The 20,317-nt window shown below is 44.2% G+C and overlaps 1 protein-coding gene across 1 annotated transcript in view; it reads right to left on the bottom strand.

The window, feature by feature from the left end:
• Positions 1-19,928, bottom strand: part of VWF (von Willebrand factor) — a 247,585-nt gene extending 227,657 nt beyond the window's left edge. Inside the window, exons 1-5 of the mRNA XM_029911665.1 lie at positions 19,840-19,928; positions 17,613-17,667; positions 14,994-15,143; positions 5,729-5,831; positions 5,424-5,632 (exon numbers count right to left, since the gene is read on the bottom strand). Of these exons, the coding sequence (XP_029767525.1) occupies positions 5,424-5,632; positions 5,729-5,831; positions 14,994-15,143; positions 17,613-17,667 (517 nt within the window). The 5' untranslated portion in view covers positions 19,840-19,928. The remainder of the gene's footprint in view (positions 1-5,423; positions 5,633-5,728; positions 5,832-14,993; positions 15,144-17,612; positions 17,668-19,839) is intronic.
• Positions 19,929-20,317: the final 389 nt, after the last annotated feature.

Genomic DNA, 20,317 nt, shown 5'->3' with positions numbered 1-20,317 from the left:
GCCTGTGCCTTTGGAGCAGGAGGAGCATGATTGTATCCCTGATGTTGCCAGGGTAACCAGCCTTGTGGATGGGGGGAAGTGGTAGGCATGGTATATCTTGACTTTAGTGAGGCTTTTGATACCATCTTGCATGATCTTCTCATAAAAAAAAAACTAGGGAAATACAACCTAGATGGACCTCCTAGAACAGGGTCGGCAACGTTCGGCACGCGGCTCGCCAAGGTAAGCATCCTGGCAGGCCGGGCCGGTTTTATTTACCTGCTGACGCGGCAGGTTCGGCCGATCGCGGCCCTCACTGGCCACGGTTCGCCGTCCCGGGCCAATGGAGGTGGGGAGAAGCCGCGGCCAGCACATCGCTCGCCCGTGCCGCTTCTCGACGCCCCCATTGGCCCGGGACGGCGAACCGCGGCCAGTGGGGGCCGCGATCGGCCAAACCTGCCACGTCAGCAGGTAAATAAAACTGGCCCGGCCCGCCAGGGTGCTTACCCTGGCGAGCCGCGTGCCAACGTTGCCAACCCCTATCCTAGAAGGTGGGTGCATAACTGGTTGGAAAACCATTCCCAGGGAGTAGTTATCAGTGGTTAACAGTCAAGCTGGAAGAGAATATCGAGTGGAGTCCTGTGGGGATCAGTTCTGGGTCCAGTTCTGTTCAATATTTCCAACAATGATTTAGATAATGGCATAGACAGTGCACTTATAAAGTTTGCAGACAGTACCAAGCTGGGAGGGGTTGCAAGTGCTTTGGAGGATAGGATTGAAATTCAAAATGATCTGGACAAACTGGAGAAATGGCCTGAAGTAAATAGGATGAAATTCAATAAGGACAAACACCAAGTACTCCACTTAGGAAGGGACAATCAGCTGCACACATACAAAATGACTGCAGAAAGGGACCTGGGGGTCATAATGGATCATAATGGATCACAAGCTAAATATGAATCAACAGTGTAACACTGTTGCAAAAAAAGTGAACATCATTCTGGGATGTTAGCGGGAGTGTTGTTAGCAAGACACAAGAAGTAATTCTCCCACTTTACTCCATGCTGATAAGGCCTTAAGTGGGATATTGTGTCCCGTTCTGGGCACCACATTTCAGGAAAGATGTAGACAAATTGGAGAAAGTCCAGAGAAGAGCAACAAAAATCATTAAAGGTCTACAAAACATGACCTACCAAGGAAGATTGAAAAAAATGGGTTTGTTTAGTCTGGAGAAGAGAAGACTGAGAGGGGATATGATAACAGTTTTCAAGTACATAATAGGTTGTTACAAGGAGGAGGGAGAAAAATTGTTCTCGTTAACCTCCGAGGATAGGACAAGAAGTAATGGGCTTAAATTGCAGGAAGAGATGTTTAGGTTAGACCAGGGGTTGGCAACCTTTGGCATGTGGCCTGTCAGGGAAATCCGCTGGCGGGCCGGGACGGTTTGTTTACCTGCAGCGTCCGCAGGTTCGGCCGATTGCAGCTCCCACTGGCTGCGGTTCGCTGTTCCAGGCCAATGGGGGCTGTGGGAAGCGGTGGCCAGCATATCCCTCGGCCCAAGCCGCTTCCCGCAGCCCCCATTGGCCTGGAACGGCGAACTGTGGCCAGTGGGAGCTGTGACCAGCCGAACCTGCGGACGCTGCAGGTAAATAAACCCTCCCGGCCCGCCAATGGATTTCCCTGACAGGCCACATGCCAAAGGTTGCCAACCCCTGGTCTAACCTAAACATCCCTTCCTGCAATTTAAGCCCATTACTTCTTGTCCTATCCTCGGAGGTTAACGAGAACAATTTTTCTCCTTCCTCCTTGTAAACTTGAAAAACTTCCTAACTGTCAGGGTAGTTAAGCACTGGAATAAATTGCCTAGGGAGGTGGTGGAATCTCCATCATTGGAGGTTTGTAAGAGCAGGTTAGACAAACACCTGTCAGGGATGGTCTAGATAATACTTAGTCCTGCCTTGAGTGCAGGGGACTGGACTAGAACAGTGGCTCTCAAACTTTCCAGACTACTGTACCGCTTTCAGGAGTCTGACTTGTCTTTGTTTCACCTCACTTAAAAAAACTAGGCAAATATCTAGATTAGTTGATGTGCCCAGGGAAGACCTCTGTGTACCCCCAGGGGTACGCATGCCCCTGGCTTAGAACCACTGGACTAGAAGACCTCTCGAGGTCCCTTCCAGTCCTACACTTCTATATTTCTATGAAATGCCAAGCAGCCATGGCGTGCAGCATCGTGACATCCTGAGATGTCATGAGTTTGCCACACTACTTACTCCTTAAAGTTCATTCCAGAGTGAGAGTCATAGATTTGAAGGTCACAAGGAACCAGTATGATTATTTTGCCTGACTCTAAGCTTCCGTACAGAACCAAAGGAAGGAGTCACAGTACAAACAAGGGAAATGATCAAATAAACATGAATATACACAGTTTACTAAATTTAAAATTCCCTTTCCCTCCACTCATGCCTTCCTTCCTCATTTGCCATCTCTGGCCTGCTACGCAATGATAAAAGCACACTGAGTCCTCCCACGAGGGGCCAATGGATGAACAGATGGTGGCATTCGATACTAGAAGACTTGTGTTATCAGAAGTTAGTCATGCAAAAGCAAAACCAGCCCTGTTTCTGACCAACTTTTTAAAGCACAGATCGTTTTCATATCTAAAATGGGGGGAGGAATAATTTTCAAAAATAAAAAAAAAACCCTTTTGTTAAAATTGTGACATAAGCAACTGTTGGTCAGATGTAAAATGGTACCAAATGCTGCAAACTTTTGTGCTCAGTTCTGCAAACCAAAGTTGGGAATATTGTAGCATTATGACCCTATTCTCCAGTGGTACAAGGCTGTCCTAAAGATGGATCACCAAGTCACAGAAGGATCTTCCTGTATAGAGGGGCACTCCGGTCATCTAAAATCACTACAGCAGCTTCTATGCCACATGGGTCATGGTCTTTGGGGGGTTGAAAAGGGATCATGACTCAGGGCATCTCTCCAGTGCCCTACTGACCTCCAGCTGTTATAATGGGCCCCCAGGGTCATCAACAGCCAACAGAAATTAGAGCAGTCTTGAGACTGCTCTAATTTACACTGAGGTCCAGCTCAGTGACTGGACAGGCCAGGACTGAAGGGTTGCAAATGTCACCTTTGCACACACCTCTCAGCTATTCTGGGTGCTCTTTGGCTGCACTATAAGAATTGGCTCTAGTATTAGTTGTCTGTCTCTCTTTCTCTGGGTCTGACCCTGAGAGCTGCTACTTTATCTGAAGTCAAAGTTCAGTGTCTTTCAGAACCTGACAGTCTTCTCACACTTTATGCAATGTCCTTTTCTATATGTTGTTGTTTTTTTAATTATTATTTTAGTTCATAAACTCAAGTGATCTTGCTTCAGTTATCAACAAAAATCGAAATCATAATTATTCCTATAGATTACAATCATTGGGTCCCAGTCCAACAGTCAAAACATGGACAAAAGATTAACAGGAAATAACAGAGCCGATAAGAATTTTGACTGCAGGATCAAGCCATAGAAAGAGACCATTCCAATCTCTGTGTCACTCTCTTACTGAAATCTGAGTTGGGATGATTCTTATACACTTCTAAATTTGACTAAGAGACAGCAAGTAAAATTATGATGGACAGGAGTAGACAGATGGTATTTCTTATTTTAATAGGGTTCATTCTGATGCTTTCTGGATCAGCTTATATGAAAGATCTCTTGGCTCATGTTAAAAGCCAGATAGAGCTGCTAACTTATACCTATATACTGCAAGCTGATCTGCACAGGAGGGCTCTTGTGGCCACACAAAACAGCTTGCAGAATTAGAGCCTGCATGGTGTAACAGGGACACAGCAAGGAAGATGCCAACAGCAGGCTATCGAAGGGCGCAGGCAATTACCCCCCCGCCCTTTGTATTCTTCTCTCCTCTTTTTATTTTTAATACATTTTTTAAAGTCTCCCTGTCATTCACTCTACCATGCTGGGTCAGCATTTCTGGAAGCCTTGTTGTTATGAGTTCAAGCAGCAGTGGTAGAAGGAGATCTTTGACATTTTAGGATTACTAATTCATGGGTTTTGTCCCATTACTCTAAACCAAAGTAGATGGCAACACCGCTGTCTGTCCTGAAACGGAATCCACTGACTGTGCTCTTACTTCTTCCACCTCTATTTGTTGTCACTAGAAAAGTGCCTGAATCAAACTCCAGATTGTAACACCCCCAAACTTTAGGGTGCCAGAGGCCCAGATTGGAATTTTGTGAGCTGGGTTTTTCACTCATTGTTTCCATTGAATAAGACAAGGTCAGACATTTTAGCACACACTATTCTATACCCACTTAGGGTTTTCATTCACTGAAACTGTGCCCCCTGTTTCCAGGCCATCCTTATGGTATCTTTACTAGAAAACTACAACTCCTTCTCTGTTATTTGGTTCAGCTCTCTCTCCACTTTATAAAGCACTTAGTTCAATGGAAACACCTTCTTCCTCCATAGAGTGAATGGCTTAAGAGTGAAGATGAAAAAGGCCCTCTGAAGCAAGAGACATCAAGGACTGCCTTTTAGAGTCAAACCAGGGCTATCCTTACACTTGTAGGCTGAGCTAGAAGGGGCTAATTTGTATAAACATATACAGGATGGAGAGGAGCCAAAGCAGTATCATTCCTGCTCGCTGAACACACGCATGCCCTTCCACATAACCTCTGTATCACAAATGGGCCTCTGCAGATTGAGGGAGATGTCTTGGGCAGGGAGGATGTGTCACTGAGAGGCAGCTACTCTATGTAGCATTATTTCCTGTCAAGCCCACAGAGAGATGCTGTCAGCATTAATCCCAGGGGTTCCCACTCCACACTTACAAACCTTTATGTATAGACAGAAGACCAGGCCTTGGTGTGGAGCAGGAGCCTCAGGCAACATGTCTCCTGGGGGAAGTATGCTGCCTAGGTTAGAGAGGCCCAAAGGATCACGGAAGGGCCATTCTTTTATGCAGATGTCCCATCAAGACACACATTCTGTCACTTCTATGGTTATTTAAACCCCATTCCTATCCCCAGTTGCCTCATATGTGGGAAACACAGAGTTGACTGTAGTAGTGTTTCCCCATGTAAATCCACCCTTTCTGCTAGTTTTTCCATGAAAGTCCATGATATAGACTTTAGTTCCATCATTACCACTTCTAGAGTAAAAGTTTGTGAAAACAGCATCCCTAGATCCCTCTGTTTTACTCAGGGATAAAAGATGAAGCTAATTCATTTTTAAGGAAAAGGAAGATTGAAGGATTTAGTCACATAACTTACTGGCACATCAGAATGCGATACTGTAACCAAATTTTGTGAAGAAAACTCATTGCTAAATCACTGAGATTCAGGTGTTGTTTGTGGAATCAGCCCTCAAGAAAAATGCTACTGGAGTGTATGTCAAAATCTAAGGTAAATATTTTGAGCCTTACCTTCCTGCGTTCTGAAGTCATCTTCGGCAAAGTAATTAAAGTTGCCACAAAGGCCACAGGTTTTATTATAGTGCTTCTCTGTAAACAGTATTTGAATATTCACATCGATGTCAATCTTCACCACAAAGCCATGCTCATCACTGGCTAACTTATAATAGCCTGCCTCAGTCTCTACAAATATCCCATGGGAGGCAAATGGCAGGGAAACCCTGTTAAGAAAAATAAAGGTTGCTCAGGATGTAATGCACAAAATAACATGGATGCTACACTTTTTAGCTGACATCATTCACTGTTGCACTGTCTACCTTTTGTCCCCCTGAGTCACAGTTCCATCTAAAGCCAAGTGAATGTCAAAATATTCTCCCAGATACACAGAGAAGCCGTTTCTTCTTCCATTCTGGTAGTCACCTGAAAAGACACAACAGATTATTCTTTCTTTTCATGAAATTGAGCTTCTTCTGCTTGATTGCTGTTCTTTTCAAATGCGCTCAGCCTTAGAGAAAATTGCCTTTATTTATACAAATGTAGGCCCCAATCTGCAAAGACCATTATTATTATTGTTCATTATTTGTAGGATAGTAGTGCTGGGATGCCCTATCTGAGATCAGGGTTCCATTGGGCCAGGCACAATATAAAAACAGGGTAAGAGACAGTCCCAAACCCAAGCTCAAAATGGCTAAATAAGAGCTCCTAATCTTCCCCCCAAGCCCTCTCCTCTACCACATTTCTCAAGCCCTGTGAACAACACCATCAGCCTGCCTGTCACTCAGCTCCATAGTCTCTGTGCCATCTTCAACTCAGACCTCTCTCTAGGTCCTCACATCCAGGCTATGTCTAAATCACGCAGATTCTCTCTGTATAACATCTCTCAAATACAGCCTTTCCTATCCATCCACACATCATCATCCAAGCTCTCATCATCTTGTGTCTTGATGACTCCTACATCCTGTCCTCGGGCCTTGACAAATGTAATCTTGCCCCAGACATACCCATTCAGAATGCTGCTGCAACAATCATTTTCCTAGTTCAGTGGTTTGCAACCTGTGGTCCGTGGACCCGTGGGGGTATGCCCCACCATTCAAAATTTTTTAGGCGTCCGCAAATGGAAAAAAGTTGAAAACCAAAGTCCCAGGCTGTCACTTTGACCATAGTCAACCCACTCCTTGAATCCCTCCACTGGCTTCCCTATCTTTTTTATATCAAGCATAAAGCTGCATGTCTTCACTTTCTAGACACTTAAAGGTCAATCCACACCCTACCTCTTATCTCTCATTCACTGTCAAGCTATTGATTTTCATCTCCAATTGGCCCATGATTCCAGGCTCCATCGCCCACTTGTTAAATTCCCAAACACACATCTTTGTGCTTTCTCCCATGCTGCCTCTCATGCTTGGAGAGCATTCCCAAGAAACATCTGCCAAACTAACTCCTCAACCGCCTTCAAATCCCTCCTGAAAATTCTCCTTTGCCATGATGCCCACAATAAACTTGACATCTGCTAGGTTGCTGGTGTTCTGTGATCATTGCCTATTATACTGACTAACACTCTCTCACTGTTTCCCACATTGGTCTGTATCCATCTGTTGTCTCTTTTCCTATACTTAGATTGAAAACTCATTGTGACAGGGGCCATTTTGTTATTTTGTGTTTGTACAGCGCCTAGCACCATGGTGTTCTGGTCCATGACTGGGGATCCTAAGTGCTACAGTAATACAAACAATAAAGAATTTACACTTCCTGAAGATGAGACAAAGAATTACTCAACAGGTGAATAAGGGTACATCTGCACTGCAAAAAAAAAGCAAATGCGGTAGTGAGTCTCAGAGCCCAGGTTAACTGACTCAGGCTTGCACTACAGGGCTAAAAATAGCAGTGTAGATGTTCAGGCTCAGGCTGGAGCCTGGGCTCTGAGATCTGGTCAGGGAAGGTTTCAGAGCTGGGATACACTGCTAATTTTAGCCATGGAGTGCAAGCCTGAGTCAACTGACACAGTCTTTAAGACTCGCTGCCATGGGGGGGGGGGTGTTGGGATTTTTTGTTTTGTTTGGTTGGTTGGTTTGGTGTTTTTTTTGCAGTGTAGACGTACCTTTAGGGCCCTGTGAGTTGGGAGGGTCCCAGAGCCTGGTCTCCAGCCCGAGCCCGGAAGTCTATACTGCAATGAAACAGCCCCACACGGGCCACTCACAGGTTTTTAATTGCAGTGTAGTGTAGACATACCCTAAGACTACTCTCAGTGTGTAAAGTTAAAGACGTGTAAATTTGTACAGGATTGAGGCTGTACTGACAAGTGCTGTCTGAAACCTGCATGTGTAGCTAACTGAATTTTTAACTAATTTTGCTTCAACTCTTTTCATATCTTTTTTTGTGGTCACTTTCTGCATTTGACAACATAGGCAAGAATAAATATAAATAAGTGGAGACATACCTATCTCATAGAACTGGAAGGGACCCTGAAAGGTCATTGAGTCCAGCCCCCTGCCTTCACTAGCAGTACCAAGTACTGATTTTGCCCCAGATCCCTAATTGGCCCCTTCAAGGATTGAATTTACAACCCTGGGTTTAGCAGGCCAGCGCTCAAACCACTGAGCTATCCCTCCCCCTATTCATCAGAAAAGTTAATTTAAAGTGAATAATGCAGAATATTTGCACAAAAGAAATTCTGAATTTCTAGTCATGACTACTAGGAGTAGATACTAATTTTGAAGAGTTGTTCAGCCATTATTGAACATAACCTTACCATGTGACTTATGTGCCCAATCAAAACAAGTGTCATTGCAAATGCACACAACATACTGTTTGCAAACAAGCTTTGTGACAGGAATTAAAAGTTATTTGGGTAATAATTTCAATTAATTTAAAAGTTTGATAAAATCACAACCTGTTCACAGAAAATTCACCAACAGAGAGAAGAGGAAAAATTCACTGACTAAATTATTTGTCATGAATTATTTGTCCAGCTTTAGCAATGAGTAACCACAGCATATACTCAATATGCATCTGTTTCAACCCTGATAATTCCACATAACAGTCCTGGACACTGATCAACTACACAGGTATATAGGATCAAAGGAATTACTACACAGAATTGGTGCCATGGTCTTTCTACTGAAGTATCCTGGATCTGACAGTGGCTAGCACCAGATGCCACAGAGGGAGTTTCAAGAACCCCACAATAGGCAGATGTGAGATAATCTGGCCCTCATGAAGATCTCCTCCTAATCTCTAACAGTTAGATTGGTTTAAACTCTGAAGCACGAGGTATTTAATGCTTACCAAAACTTTGTTTGCCTTGACTATTGTAACTCTTGATATTCTTTTTATCCACATAAACATCCATTCCTTCTTTGAATCTTAATGAGTTCTTGGCTTCAATGTAATACTGCGGCAGTGAGTTCCACAGTCTAATTACATGTTGAGTGAAAATGTGTTTCCTTCATCAGTTTTTAATTTCCCATCTTTTCAGTTTATTGAATGTCCCCTTGTTCTTTTGTTATGAGACAGGGAGAACATGAGCTCCAGCTTACCTTCTCTAGACCATTTGCTATTTTATATGCTTTCATCCTGTCCCCTCTTATTCACCTCCATTCTAAGGTAACAATTCCAGTCTTTTCAATCTCTCTTCATATGAGAGTTACAGCCTTCAAACACACCTTGTATGACTAGAAAGCTCTGTTGAAAGGAAACTCCATTGGGAGCTTTGTTGATTTTTCATAGGAATAGTTTAATTTTAGAGTTTCCCCACTCTCTGCTTCTATTTCCTGACTGTAGGGAAGGGCTGGGGTCACTGTTGATGAAGACTGGTGTAGAACATTCAGTAATTTGATTGGTCAGATTGTGGTTAGCTTTGCACAGGAGCAGAAAGAGCAAGTGGGGGAAGACAGAACAAGAATTCCCCCTTGCTTCCACCACATCTCCTTAGCCCCTGCGTAGGAACTAGTCACTATCATAGTCCTTGTGACACCTGAGCACAAGTCTAGTGGATTGATCCTGTAAAGTGCTAATCATTCTAGCCTGATTCAACAAAAGTCTTAAACACATGCTTTAAGTTAAATAAGAGTAGAGTCTCACAGAAGTCAATGGAACCATTCACATGCTTAAAGCATGGGCTTAAGTGTTTGGCTGGATCTGGAGCTAGAGTTCTTAGTGCCTTTCAAGATGGAGCCCCAAACAGAATAGGAGGAGCAAAGGCAGGACCATAGCCATGCCTCCTCTCACTGTCCGACAGGATGGGATTGGCATGGGGGAGGAATTTACACCGTATCTTTTCAAATGGTGGCATCAGGTCTGGTGCACTTGTACTTGCCCAGAGGCATGATCACTGAAGTCGTGTTCATCTGTACACCCCACAGCAGACAGTGGCTGAAGCAATTGAATAGCTCTAACTTTCCCCATTGTTCCCACCCCCACCCACCCACCCACCCACACATTCCCCGCCTCCTATGCAGAATCAGCTTTTTGCACAGCAAATAAGATTGTTCCCAGTAACAAAATTGTCCAAGGACATATCTACACCACAAGTGAAGGTGTGATTCTAGGACAGGTATGCATATCCACGCTAACTGCAATCTAGCTAGCACAGGTGACAAGAGCAATATAGACATGGTGGTGCAGACTTCAGAATGGACTATCAACCCGAGTATGTACCTGGGGGCCCCGTTGGGCTAGTACTGGGGCAGCTAGCCTGCGCCGAAGCTCATGCCACCACATCTTCACTACTATTGTTATCAGTGCTAGCTAGATTAAAGCTATGCCCAAACTCCATGCTACAAACACACCTCCGTTGCTGTGTAGCTCTACCCGAAGTTATTTAATACCAGTTGCATTCCAACTCATTATTACATTTCCCCCAACATTAATTCAGAGCTAATATTCTAAATCCACATCTTGTTAATGTCTTTTGCAACCGGAGTCATTCATTTCAGATATATGCCCTCTGAGGTTTAAAACAAAAGGATGAGTCTATGTTAAATATCACTCGGGTACTAATACCACATACTGAGGTTGAATGAGATAACAGATGCATGCAGTACTCGATTGCAGCATGTTTCTTTCTAAAACGTAGTCATGAAATCTTGGCTCGCAATCTTTAAATGGTTAATTGATGGTTATCGCACAAACCAATCCATCCAAATCTCCTTTAAAATGTGTAGTGAAATATATTTAAGGGCTTATCTGCACTCAAGAATTCTATTAATTTTACTAAATTGGAGCAAAAACCAATGCAGTTAAAGCAGTGCAAATCCCTTATTTTGGATTAAGAGAGCCCTATATCAATTTTCATTTGGCATAAAGCTTACTTAAACTAAATTGAAATAGGACACTAATCCAAAATAAGAATGTTCGCACAAGGGTTTTGCACCCAGTTTCACAAATCACTTTCAGTGCTCAAACTGTGTGTACTCCAGCCCTGAGAATAAGACTTACATCTACACGGCTACCCCTCTGAAACCTGTCACCATGCAAGGCACTGAATTTAGCCATATGAAGTGGAAATCCATCAACTTCATGAAAAAACTCATGCAGATACAGACAGACATTGTCTTCCTTTCCAAATGCAAATGAATGGACATCATACCAAAAGGACTGAAGGTAAAAAATCCATTACAATCAATATACCACACAGACTATGGTGAGAGATTGTTCCACACACTCTCAAAGAAACTGAGGAACCACCTGATCAGCATCCTGTACAGCAAACAGGAGAAGATCAAGAATGAGCTCTCAAAACTGGAGACTCTCATAAAAAGCCAACCTTCCACACAAACTTCCTTGTGGCTGGACTTTACAAAAACTAGACAAGCCATTTACAACACACACTTTGCTTCTCTACAGTGGACACTAAACTATCTAAACTCCTACATGCCACAAGGGGCCACAACAGAGATCCCCTTAACTCACCCAACAACATTGCTAATCTATCCAGGTATACGCTTAGCCCGGCAGAATAGTCTGTCCTATCTCGGGGCCTCTCCTTCTGCCCCACCACCCACACACATGATACAGTTCTGCGGTGACCTGGAATCCTACTTTCGCTGTCTCTGACTCAAGGAATATTTCCACCACACCACTGAACAGCACACTAACCCACAGACATAGGCACTGACTCCAGGGGTGCTCTGGGGCTGGAGCTTCCACAGGGAAAAATTAGTGGGTGCTCTGTACCCACCGGCAGCCAAGCTCCCCTCACTCCCGCTCCAACTCACCTCCTCCCTCCCCAAGCGCGCTGCATCCCCGCTCCTCCTTCTACCTCCCAGCGCTTCCTGCCACCAAACAGCAGTTTGGCAGCACTTAAGACTTTCCAGGAGGGAGCGGGGAGGAACAGGGACGTGGCATGCTCAGGGAAGGAAGCGGAGAAGAGGCAGGGCAGGGGCAAGGACTTTGGGGAAGGGGGTTGAATGGGGGAGGGAAGGGGAAGGGACTTTGGGGCAGGGGTGGAATGGGGGCGGGGCGAGGGCAGTGCAGGGGTGGGGCCAGGGGTGGGGTCGAGCACCGACCGGGAACAGTGGAAGTCGGCACCTATGCCCACAGAAACCTTCCTACCAATGCTACAAGATGAAGGATTCTGCATGGACTCCTCCTGATGGTCGAAACAACAGACTGGACTTCTAAATAGAGTGCTTCTGCCGACGTGCACAAGCTGAAATTGTGGAAAAGCAGCATCACTTGCCCCATAAACTCAGCCGTGCAGAACACAATGCCATCCACAGCCTCAGAAACAACTCTGACATTATAATCAAAAAGGCTGACAAAGGAGGTGCTGTCGTCATCATGAATAGGTTGGAGTATGAACGAAAGGCTGCTAGGCAAACCACATTCTACAGGCCATTACCCTCTGATCCCACTGAGGGGTACCAAAAGAAACTGCACCATCTGCTCAAGAAAATCCCTGAAGCAGCACAGGAACAAATCTACACAGACACACCCCTAGAGCCCCAGGTATTCTATCTGCTACTCAAGATCCATAAACCTGGGAATCCTGGATGCCCCATCATCTCAGGCATTGGCACCCTAACAGCAGGACTGTCTGGTTATGTGGACTCTCTCCTCAGGCTCTACACTACCAGCACTTCTAGCTATCTTCAAGACACCACTGACTTCCTGAGGAAACTACAATCCATTGGTGATCTTCCAGAAAACACCATCCTAGCCACTATGGATGTAGAAGCTCTCTACACCAACGTTCCACACAAAGATGGACTACAAGCCATCCAGGAACAGTATCCCTGATAATGTCACGGCAAACCTGGTGGCTGAGCTTTGTGACTTTGTCCTCACCCACAACTATTTCAGATTTGGGGACAATTTATACCTTCAAGTCAGCAGCACTGCTATGGGTACCCGCATGGCCCCACAGTATGCCAACATTTTTATGGCTGACTTAGAACAACGCTTCCCCAGCTCTTGTCCCCTAGTGCCCCTACTCTATTTCTGCTACATTGATGACATCTTCATCATCTGGACCCATGGGAAGGAGGCTCTTGAGGAACTCCACCTGGATTTCAACAATTTCCACCCCACCATCAACCTCAGCCTGGACCAGTCCGCATAAGAGATCCACTTCCTGGACACTACTGTACAAATAAGCGATGGCCACATAAACACCACCTTATACTGGAAACCTACTGACCACTATACTTACCTACATGCCTCCAGCTTTCATCCAGACCACATCACACAATCCATTGTCTACAGCCAAGCTCTAAGATACAACCGCATTTGCTCCAATCCCTCAGACAGAGACAGACACCTACAGGATCTCTATCAAGCATTCTTAAACCTACAATACCCACCTGGGGAAGTGAAGAAACAGATTGACAGAGCCAGAAGGACTCCCAGAAGTCACCTACTCCAGGACAGGCCCAACAAAGAAAGTAACAGAACGCCTCCAGCCCCCAACTAAAACCTTTCCAGCACAACATCAGGGATCTACAACCTATCCTAAAGGACGATCCCTCACTCTCACAGATCTTGGGAGACAGGCCAGTCCTCACTTACAGACAGCCCCCCAACCTGAAGCAAATACTCACCAGCAACTACACACCGCACAACAGAAACACTAACCCAGGAACCAACCACTGCAACAAACCCCGTTGCCAACTCTGTCCATATATCTATTCAAGGGACACCGTCATAGGAGCTAACCACATCAGCCACACCATCAGGGGCTTGTTCACCTGCACATCTACCAATGTGATATATGCCATCATGTGCCAGCAATGCCCCTCTGCCATGTACATTGGCCAAACCAGACCGTCTCTATGCAAAAGAATAAATGGACACAAATCAGACATCAAGAATTGTAACATTCAAAAACCAGTAGGAGAGCACTTCAATCTCCCTGGACACTCAATAACAGACTTAAAAGTCACCATTCTTCAACAAAAAAAACTTCAAAAACAGACTCCAACAAGAAACTGCAAAACTGGAATTAATTTGCAAACTTGACACCATCAAATTAGGCCTGAATAATGACTGGGAGTGGCTGGGTCACTACAAAAAATAATTTTCCCTCTGTTGATATTCACCCCTTCTTGTCAACTGTTGGGAATGGGCCACATCCACCCTAACTGAATTGGCCTCATTAGCACTGACCCCACCACTTGGTAAGGCAACTCCCATCTTTTCATGTGCTGTATATTTACACCTGCCTACTGTATTTTCCACTCCATGCATCTGATGAAATGGGTTATATCCCACGAAAGCTTATGCCCAAATAAATTTGTTAGTCTCTAAGGTGCCACAAGGACTCCTCGTTGTTTTTACTGATACAGACTAACACGGCTACCCCTCTGAAACCTGAACCAAAGGGGTAATTTACAGCTCGAAGAGACAAACCTGCACTAGCTCCGATCAAGCTCGTGTGCTAAAAATGGAGTGTAGCTCTGGCAATGAGAGGGGCTAGTCACCCCAAGTAGAGACATATGGTTTCAGATGGGATCATACACAGGGCAGCTAGCCCATCCTGCCATGGCTACACTTCTGTTTTTAGCACACTAGCTCAATCCGAGCTAACGCTAATGTCTAATGTTTCCTCCAGCTGGAAATTACACCTCCAGCTCAAGGGAAGACAAACTCTAGCTCTGAAGGGGAAAATGCTGACCTTAAATATACCTGTGTACCCTCAAGGACTTCTGTGCTGAGTGGATAGATTTTCAAAGGATTCAGCACACAATCTGCATGAGTTTTTATGGGAGCCGTGTGGCTAAATCCCCTAGTCAGCTTTGAAAATCTCCACCATCCTGGCAACATTTAAAAGACTACCCACTTTTCCTCTTTACACAAGGGCTAATGAGGAAATCCCGGTTCTCCAGTAGCTTATCAATGCAAGAACCCAGGTGTCAAAGGACATCAGAAGCCAGTTTAGAGGAACAGGACCTCTATGCAGATAGGCCTGGCCTCAATAGAGCCATCAAAAGTCATTGGTTTAGCTGTCCCTCCCCTGTGGCAGAAGGCAGCATTGGGAACTCTGCTAGTGTTCTTCCCCCATGTGAAAGTTATCCAAGAGAGGTGGATACTGAAGCCCTAAAATGTTCCACATTTGCTGATCTCTGATATTCTACTCAAACTCACCTATGAGCGTGAAGGAACGTTTGTGACAGTCCCCAGCCAGGAGGTAACTGCAATCCCCAGCAAAGTCATAGAAAGACTCATCAAATGTTTTGATGTGATCATCTCCAAAAAGGCTGCAGCGGGAAAGAGATGGCTGCTCTGTTTGTCCATCTGCAAGCAAAAACCTTGATGATCCTGGATATCAAAGCACAATTTAATACGTAAAATCAAGCAATCATTTTACCACCTGGGAGCTTCATGACTATGGGACAAATTCTCAGCTGGTGTAAGCCAGTGAAGTTCAGCTGAGTTCCACACATTCTTAACATTCATTGTGCCCATTGTTTAGCTTGTGTAAATCAGTGAAGCTCCTTTCAGCTACAGTGGAATGATGCCATTTTATACCAGCAGAATTTAAGGCCCGCTCCAAGATCAATTTACACTAGGCTGAACATCTGGCCTGTATTTTTACAGAAATTGTCTGAGCATATTATTCAACAGGGTGCATGGACATTTTTTCCTCAATGAAATTCTAGTGTTTCACTAATAACCAGTGAAATGCAGCTGTAATAAATCTTTTTTATTTCCCCAGTACTTACTGGAACCTGATTAGAATGAAAATAATCAAAGACTAACTGAAAACATAAGTGCTGGGAATGTCCCATTTACAAACATTTTGGTCCCAATCTCTGGCCTCAGTTACACTCCATGTGACTTAACTGGACCAAATTGTGCAGATGAGCACACAGCTGGCCAAGTTATGCAAATGTTTTTCCTTGAATATCTGTTTCAATTTAAATAGGAATTTACTTTGGCTGTATGCATGCCCCTTTTGTAATTGCTTTCCTGAAACATTTCACTGGGTAGCACCTATTAGGCTAGCTCAAAATTCTCTAATTTTATTGCTTAGAGTTAATCACCTAACTCCACATTTAGGCAATTAAATCAAGCCCCTGTCCTAGGGTTGCCAGGCATCCGGTTTTCAACCAGAACGCCCGGTCAAAAAGGGACCCAGGCGGCTCTGGTCAGCACAGCTGACCGGGCCACTAAAAGTCCAGTTGGCGACAGCAGGGCAGGCAGGCTCCAGGCCCAGTTCTGGGGAAGCAGCCGGCATGTCCCTTCAGTTCCTAGGCAGAGGAGCGACCAGGGGGGCTCCGCCTAGAAGCCGGAGTCACATGCCACCACTTCCCGGGAGCCGCGTGAACATCCTCCATCCCCGGGAAATGCCGGGGTTGCCTGAGGTCAGTGCCACCTGGAGCCCACACCCCAAACCCCCTCCCATATCCCAAACCTCTGCCCCAGCCCAGAGCTCCCTCCCACACGACACTCCGAACCTCTCAGCACCACCTCCCAGCCTGGAGCCCTCTCCCGGACCCCAACCCTCTGCCCCATCCCGGAGCCTCCTCCCACACTCTGAACCCCTCGGCCCCAGCCTGGAGCCCCTTCCTGCACCGCAAACCCCTCATCCCCAGCCCCACCCAAGAGCCTGCACTCCCAGACGGAGCCCTCAGCCCTCCCCTGTGCCCCAATCCCCTGCCCCAGCCCAGTGAAAATGTGCAAATGAGCGAGGGTGGGGGAGAGTAAGCAATGGGGGGGGTAGAGTGAGTGGGGTTTGGGGCCTCAGAGAAGGGGCATAGCAGGATTGGGGCTTCAGGGCATGGGTGGGACAAGAGTGTTCGGTTTTCTGCAATTAGAAAGTTGGCAACCCTATCCTGCAAGTTACTACATGGGAGGACTCCCCCCCACACACACACACTGATTTCAATGGCTCTGTATAGGTTCAAGGGTCCGCCTATGCATTGTAACTTACAGGATGAAGGCTTCAGTGGCTTGATTTTAAGGAGGTGCTAAACACCTATTGAAATTACCCAAGTTTGAAAAATGTTGACTCTATTTTTCACACAGAGCATAACCCTGACATGACAATATACAGAAATTAGGTAACAATGAGATTCTCATATCTAACACATTAAGTTAACTGATATCTAAATTAGAACTGCTTTTTCTCCTTATTTCTCCTGGGCCAAACCCTGCAGTACTACTTCAGGCCTTGATCTGGCAATGAGCTCCATGCAGGCAAACCTCTATGGCTGCACAGAGTCATAGAATCTCAGAATCATAGAATATCAGGATTGGAAGGGACCTCAGGAGGTCATCTAGTCCAACCCCCTGCTCAAAGCAGGACCAATCCCCAACTAAATCATCCCAGCCAGGGCTTTGTCAAGCCTGACCCTAAAAACCTCTAAGGATGGAGATTCCACCACCACCCTAGATAACCCATTCCAGTGCTTCACCACCCTCCTAGTGAAAAAGTTTTTCCTAATATTCAACCTAAACCTCCCCTACTGCAACTTGAGATCATGGCTCCTTGTTCTGTCATTAAAGTTAATGTGGCACCACACATAGTCAAGGGTCTGTCCATTTCAGTCCATTGATTTCAATGGGAGTCCTTGTGAGGGTATGGATTTGTCCACACCACACTAATACAGGCAATAGGTAACAGTCCTCTCTATGACTTTGACGCTGATGGCATTGTTGCCTGAGTAAAGTTTGTAGGATTATAGAAGGAATAAAGAAATTATTGTAAAAAGGAATAAAAATTCCATTTTCTTAGGTATTAGAAACAACGTGCTTTCCTACCTGTTGTTACAATGGACAGAGCTAACTGCATTAGCAGGACTGTGAAACAGATCATCTGTTAAAATAAAAGATGTTAGAACATTCATTGTCAATATTTAACACACTGAGAATTGGGGGCTAGTTTTCCTGGCTCGTTTTGATTCTCATCAAGCGTCCGTTTTCTCCCTGAATTTCTTTGTATTAGTTTGAGGTTCTATTTCATGCTGTACAATGGAAATTGAAATGGTCTTTCATGATAATCCAATAAGATCGCCCTACAAATCCATACAAAACAAACACACACAAAAAGGATGTACTCTGAGAAATAATGCATCTTCTGTTCTCAGCCGGTAACATGGGCTATCTGCATAGGAGATATGGGATGTTTGTGTTATTCTAATTTACTGATGCCTGCCTCGGGCTCCATACACCTCACGCACAATTGTTACAAAATTATTACAAAAATTAAAAAACTTCAATACAAAGTTTCAATTACCCAACTATTGGGCAGCCCAGCAAAAGTAAAATTAACCCACCAGACTGTAAGACCCAGCTAGGCCCTGTTACGATCTACAGCCACTACCTAAGGACTTACATTTTTCCCTGATGCCTTAGGGGGAGAATTGCAGTGTTGTTGTAGCTGTGTAGGTCCCAGGATATTAGAAAGACAAGGTGGGTCAGGTAATATCTTTTATTGTACTATAAATTATATTACCTCAAGGGGAGAATGGTATATATAAAGATCCTGCTCCAGCAAACCGATCCATGCAGGCAAACACTTCCAACCCGTGCACAGCCCCCTGAGTACATTTGTGCTCCATTACACACACAGGTGTCTGCCCACTGAGATAAGCGTGCACAGGGCAGAGACCTGAGGTGAAATCCTAGCTTCACCAAAGTCAATGGGAGTTTTGCCATTTGCTTTGTGTTTCATCCTTTGTCTCCTCTATGTCTGTAAACTAACTTACTGCACTGCCAGTGCTATAAAAATGATCAAAATATATGAAGTGCATCTATAAGAGCTAAGAAGACATTCTGCCACATTAGGTTACCAGGTGATAGGTTAGATTAGCTATAGGATACAGCTGAATGCATTCAATTTTCAAACAAGCCCCCTTTGGGCCTCAGATTACAGCTGACAGAATGATTTTCCAACAGGAAATTTACAAACAAAAAATGCCCTTTTCCAAAATATTAAGCTTTCTGTGGGAAAATTTCAATTCTGTTAAAAAAAATAATAATCCAATTTTGTCAGGAAAATTTAAACAGCGACTCCCCCAAGCAGCCTGGCTGGAAGGATCTTGTCAATATCATGTTCTGCCTGTGTGAGAAAGTGAAATTGACAAGAGTCTTCTTCCAGGGTGGCAGCCATCAAGCTGAAAAAATCCTTTTTTGGGAGAATCACAATGGAATTTTTCTGGTAATCCTTTCCCATAATAACAATTTGCACTATTGACGCTTTCTCCCAATTCAGTATGGAAAAATAATTCAAAGCCACAATTTTTTTCTTGGGAAGGGATTTCCATTTTCTAACCAGCGCTACCTTAGATACATTCATACCCAATATACTGGCTCCACTAGATCATACTTATTTCTTTTAAAGAAATTTGGGTAAGAAAAGCCCTTGATAATGGAGCTTACCCATGGGACCAAATTCTGCTCCGTTTACATGGGCACAACTTCCACTGACTTCAGTTACATTGGTCTAACTCCCATTGAAGTCAATGATAGTCAACCTGTATAATTGAGTGCAGAACTTGCCTCACTCATTTGCAAAAAAAGGATCTGTTGAAAAATGTAGTGTGTATGATGTGGCTGGTGCCTATAAAGATACAGGCACTGTAAGATACCACAATGATGGACATAGTACAAGAACTGAAAAAGAAGAGAATAAAAAAAAGGGAACAATAGGAATTAATTAGATTAAACACATATTGATATACTTTTAATCAGCATGTTTGTGGATTATATTACTACTCTGATTGAATCTACTATTGAATTTCTTTATTATCACCTTCATTTTAAGTACCAGCAAGAAAGACTAAGGTCAAGTACAAAACAAATGCAAAATGCTGTTTAAAAAAAAAAAATCTCTGGCTTAAAAAAAAAATCCCAAACCTGTCTGCTCTAAACTCCACCTTAACTCTCATAGGAAAGTATCGTTAACAAAGAAATACATATCAGTTATATCAGCCTAATGACCCACCCTGTGCAATTTTATAATCTGTTTCATAAGAAATAAATATACCTTTTTCTGTGCAAAAGTTCAATTGCATATGAAAAAAATCAGCTTCTTGGATGGTCAGCTTTAGCCTAAGAGCCCATGGTTCCTGTTTCCTTCAGAAGGCTGGACTGGAATGGACTGGAACTGAAAATTTTTGTTTTCATATAAGCCAGGAACTCTTGTTCATTTAAGAGGAAAGATAACAGATGACCTTTGCATCCGTCTGATTCTCAACACAATAGTGCTAAACTGCTATCATGTAAATCAGCTGCCTTAATTGCCAAAAAGAAACAATGAGAGGAAATTGTATTATATACTTACATGACAGATAAGTCTTTGAAATGGGTTTTGCATCTGTGAGTGTGAAACCTCACTGGTCGAGCAAATAAGGTAACATAACTACTTGAAAGAGTACTGACACGGAGAAATATCAGATTTGCCATACCATAATAGATCATTGATCTATCTAGTACTTTCCTGCTGCCATGAAAGGCCAATATGA

Source organism: Terrapene carolina, unplaced genomic scaffold, assembly GCF_002925995.2.
Source record: "Terrapene carolina triunguis isolate 2854851 unplaced genomic scaffold, T_m_triunguis-2.0 Scaffold112, whole genome shotgun sequence".
Taxonomy (NCBI): Eukaryota; Metazoa; Chordata; order Testudines; family Emydidae; genus Terrapene; species Terrapene triunguis.
The sequence above is the reverse complement of the archived record's forward strand: the minus strand, read 5'-3'. Positions and strand labels throughout refer to the sequence as shown.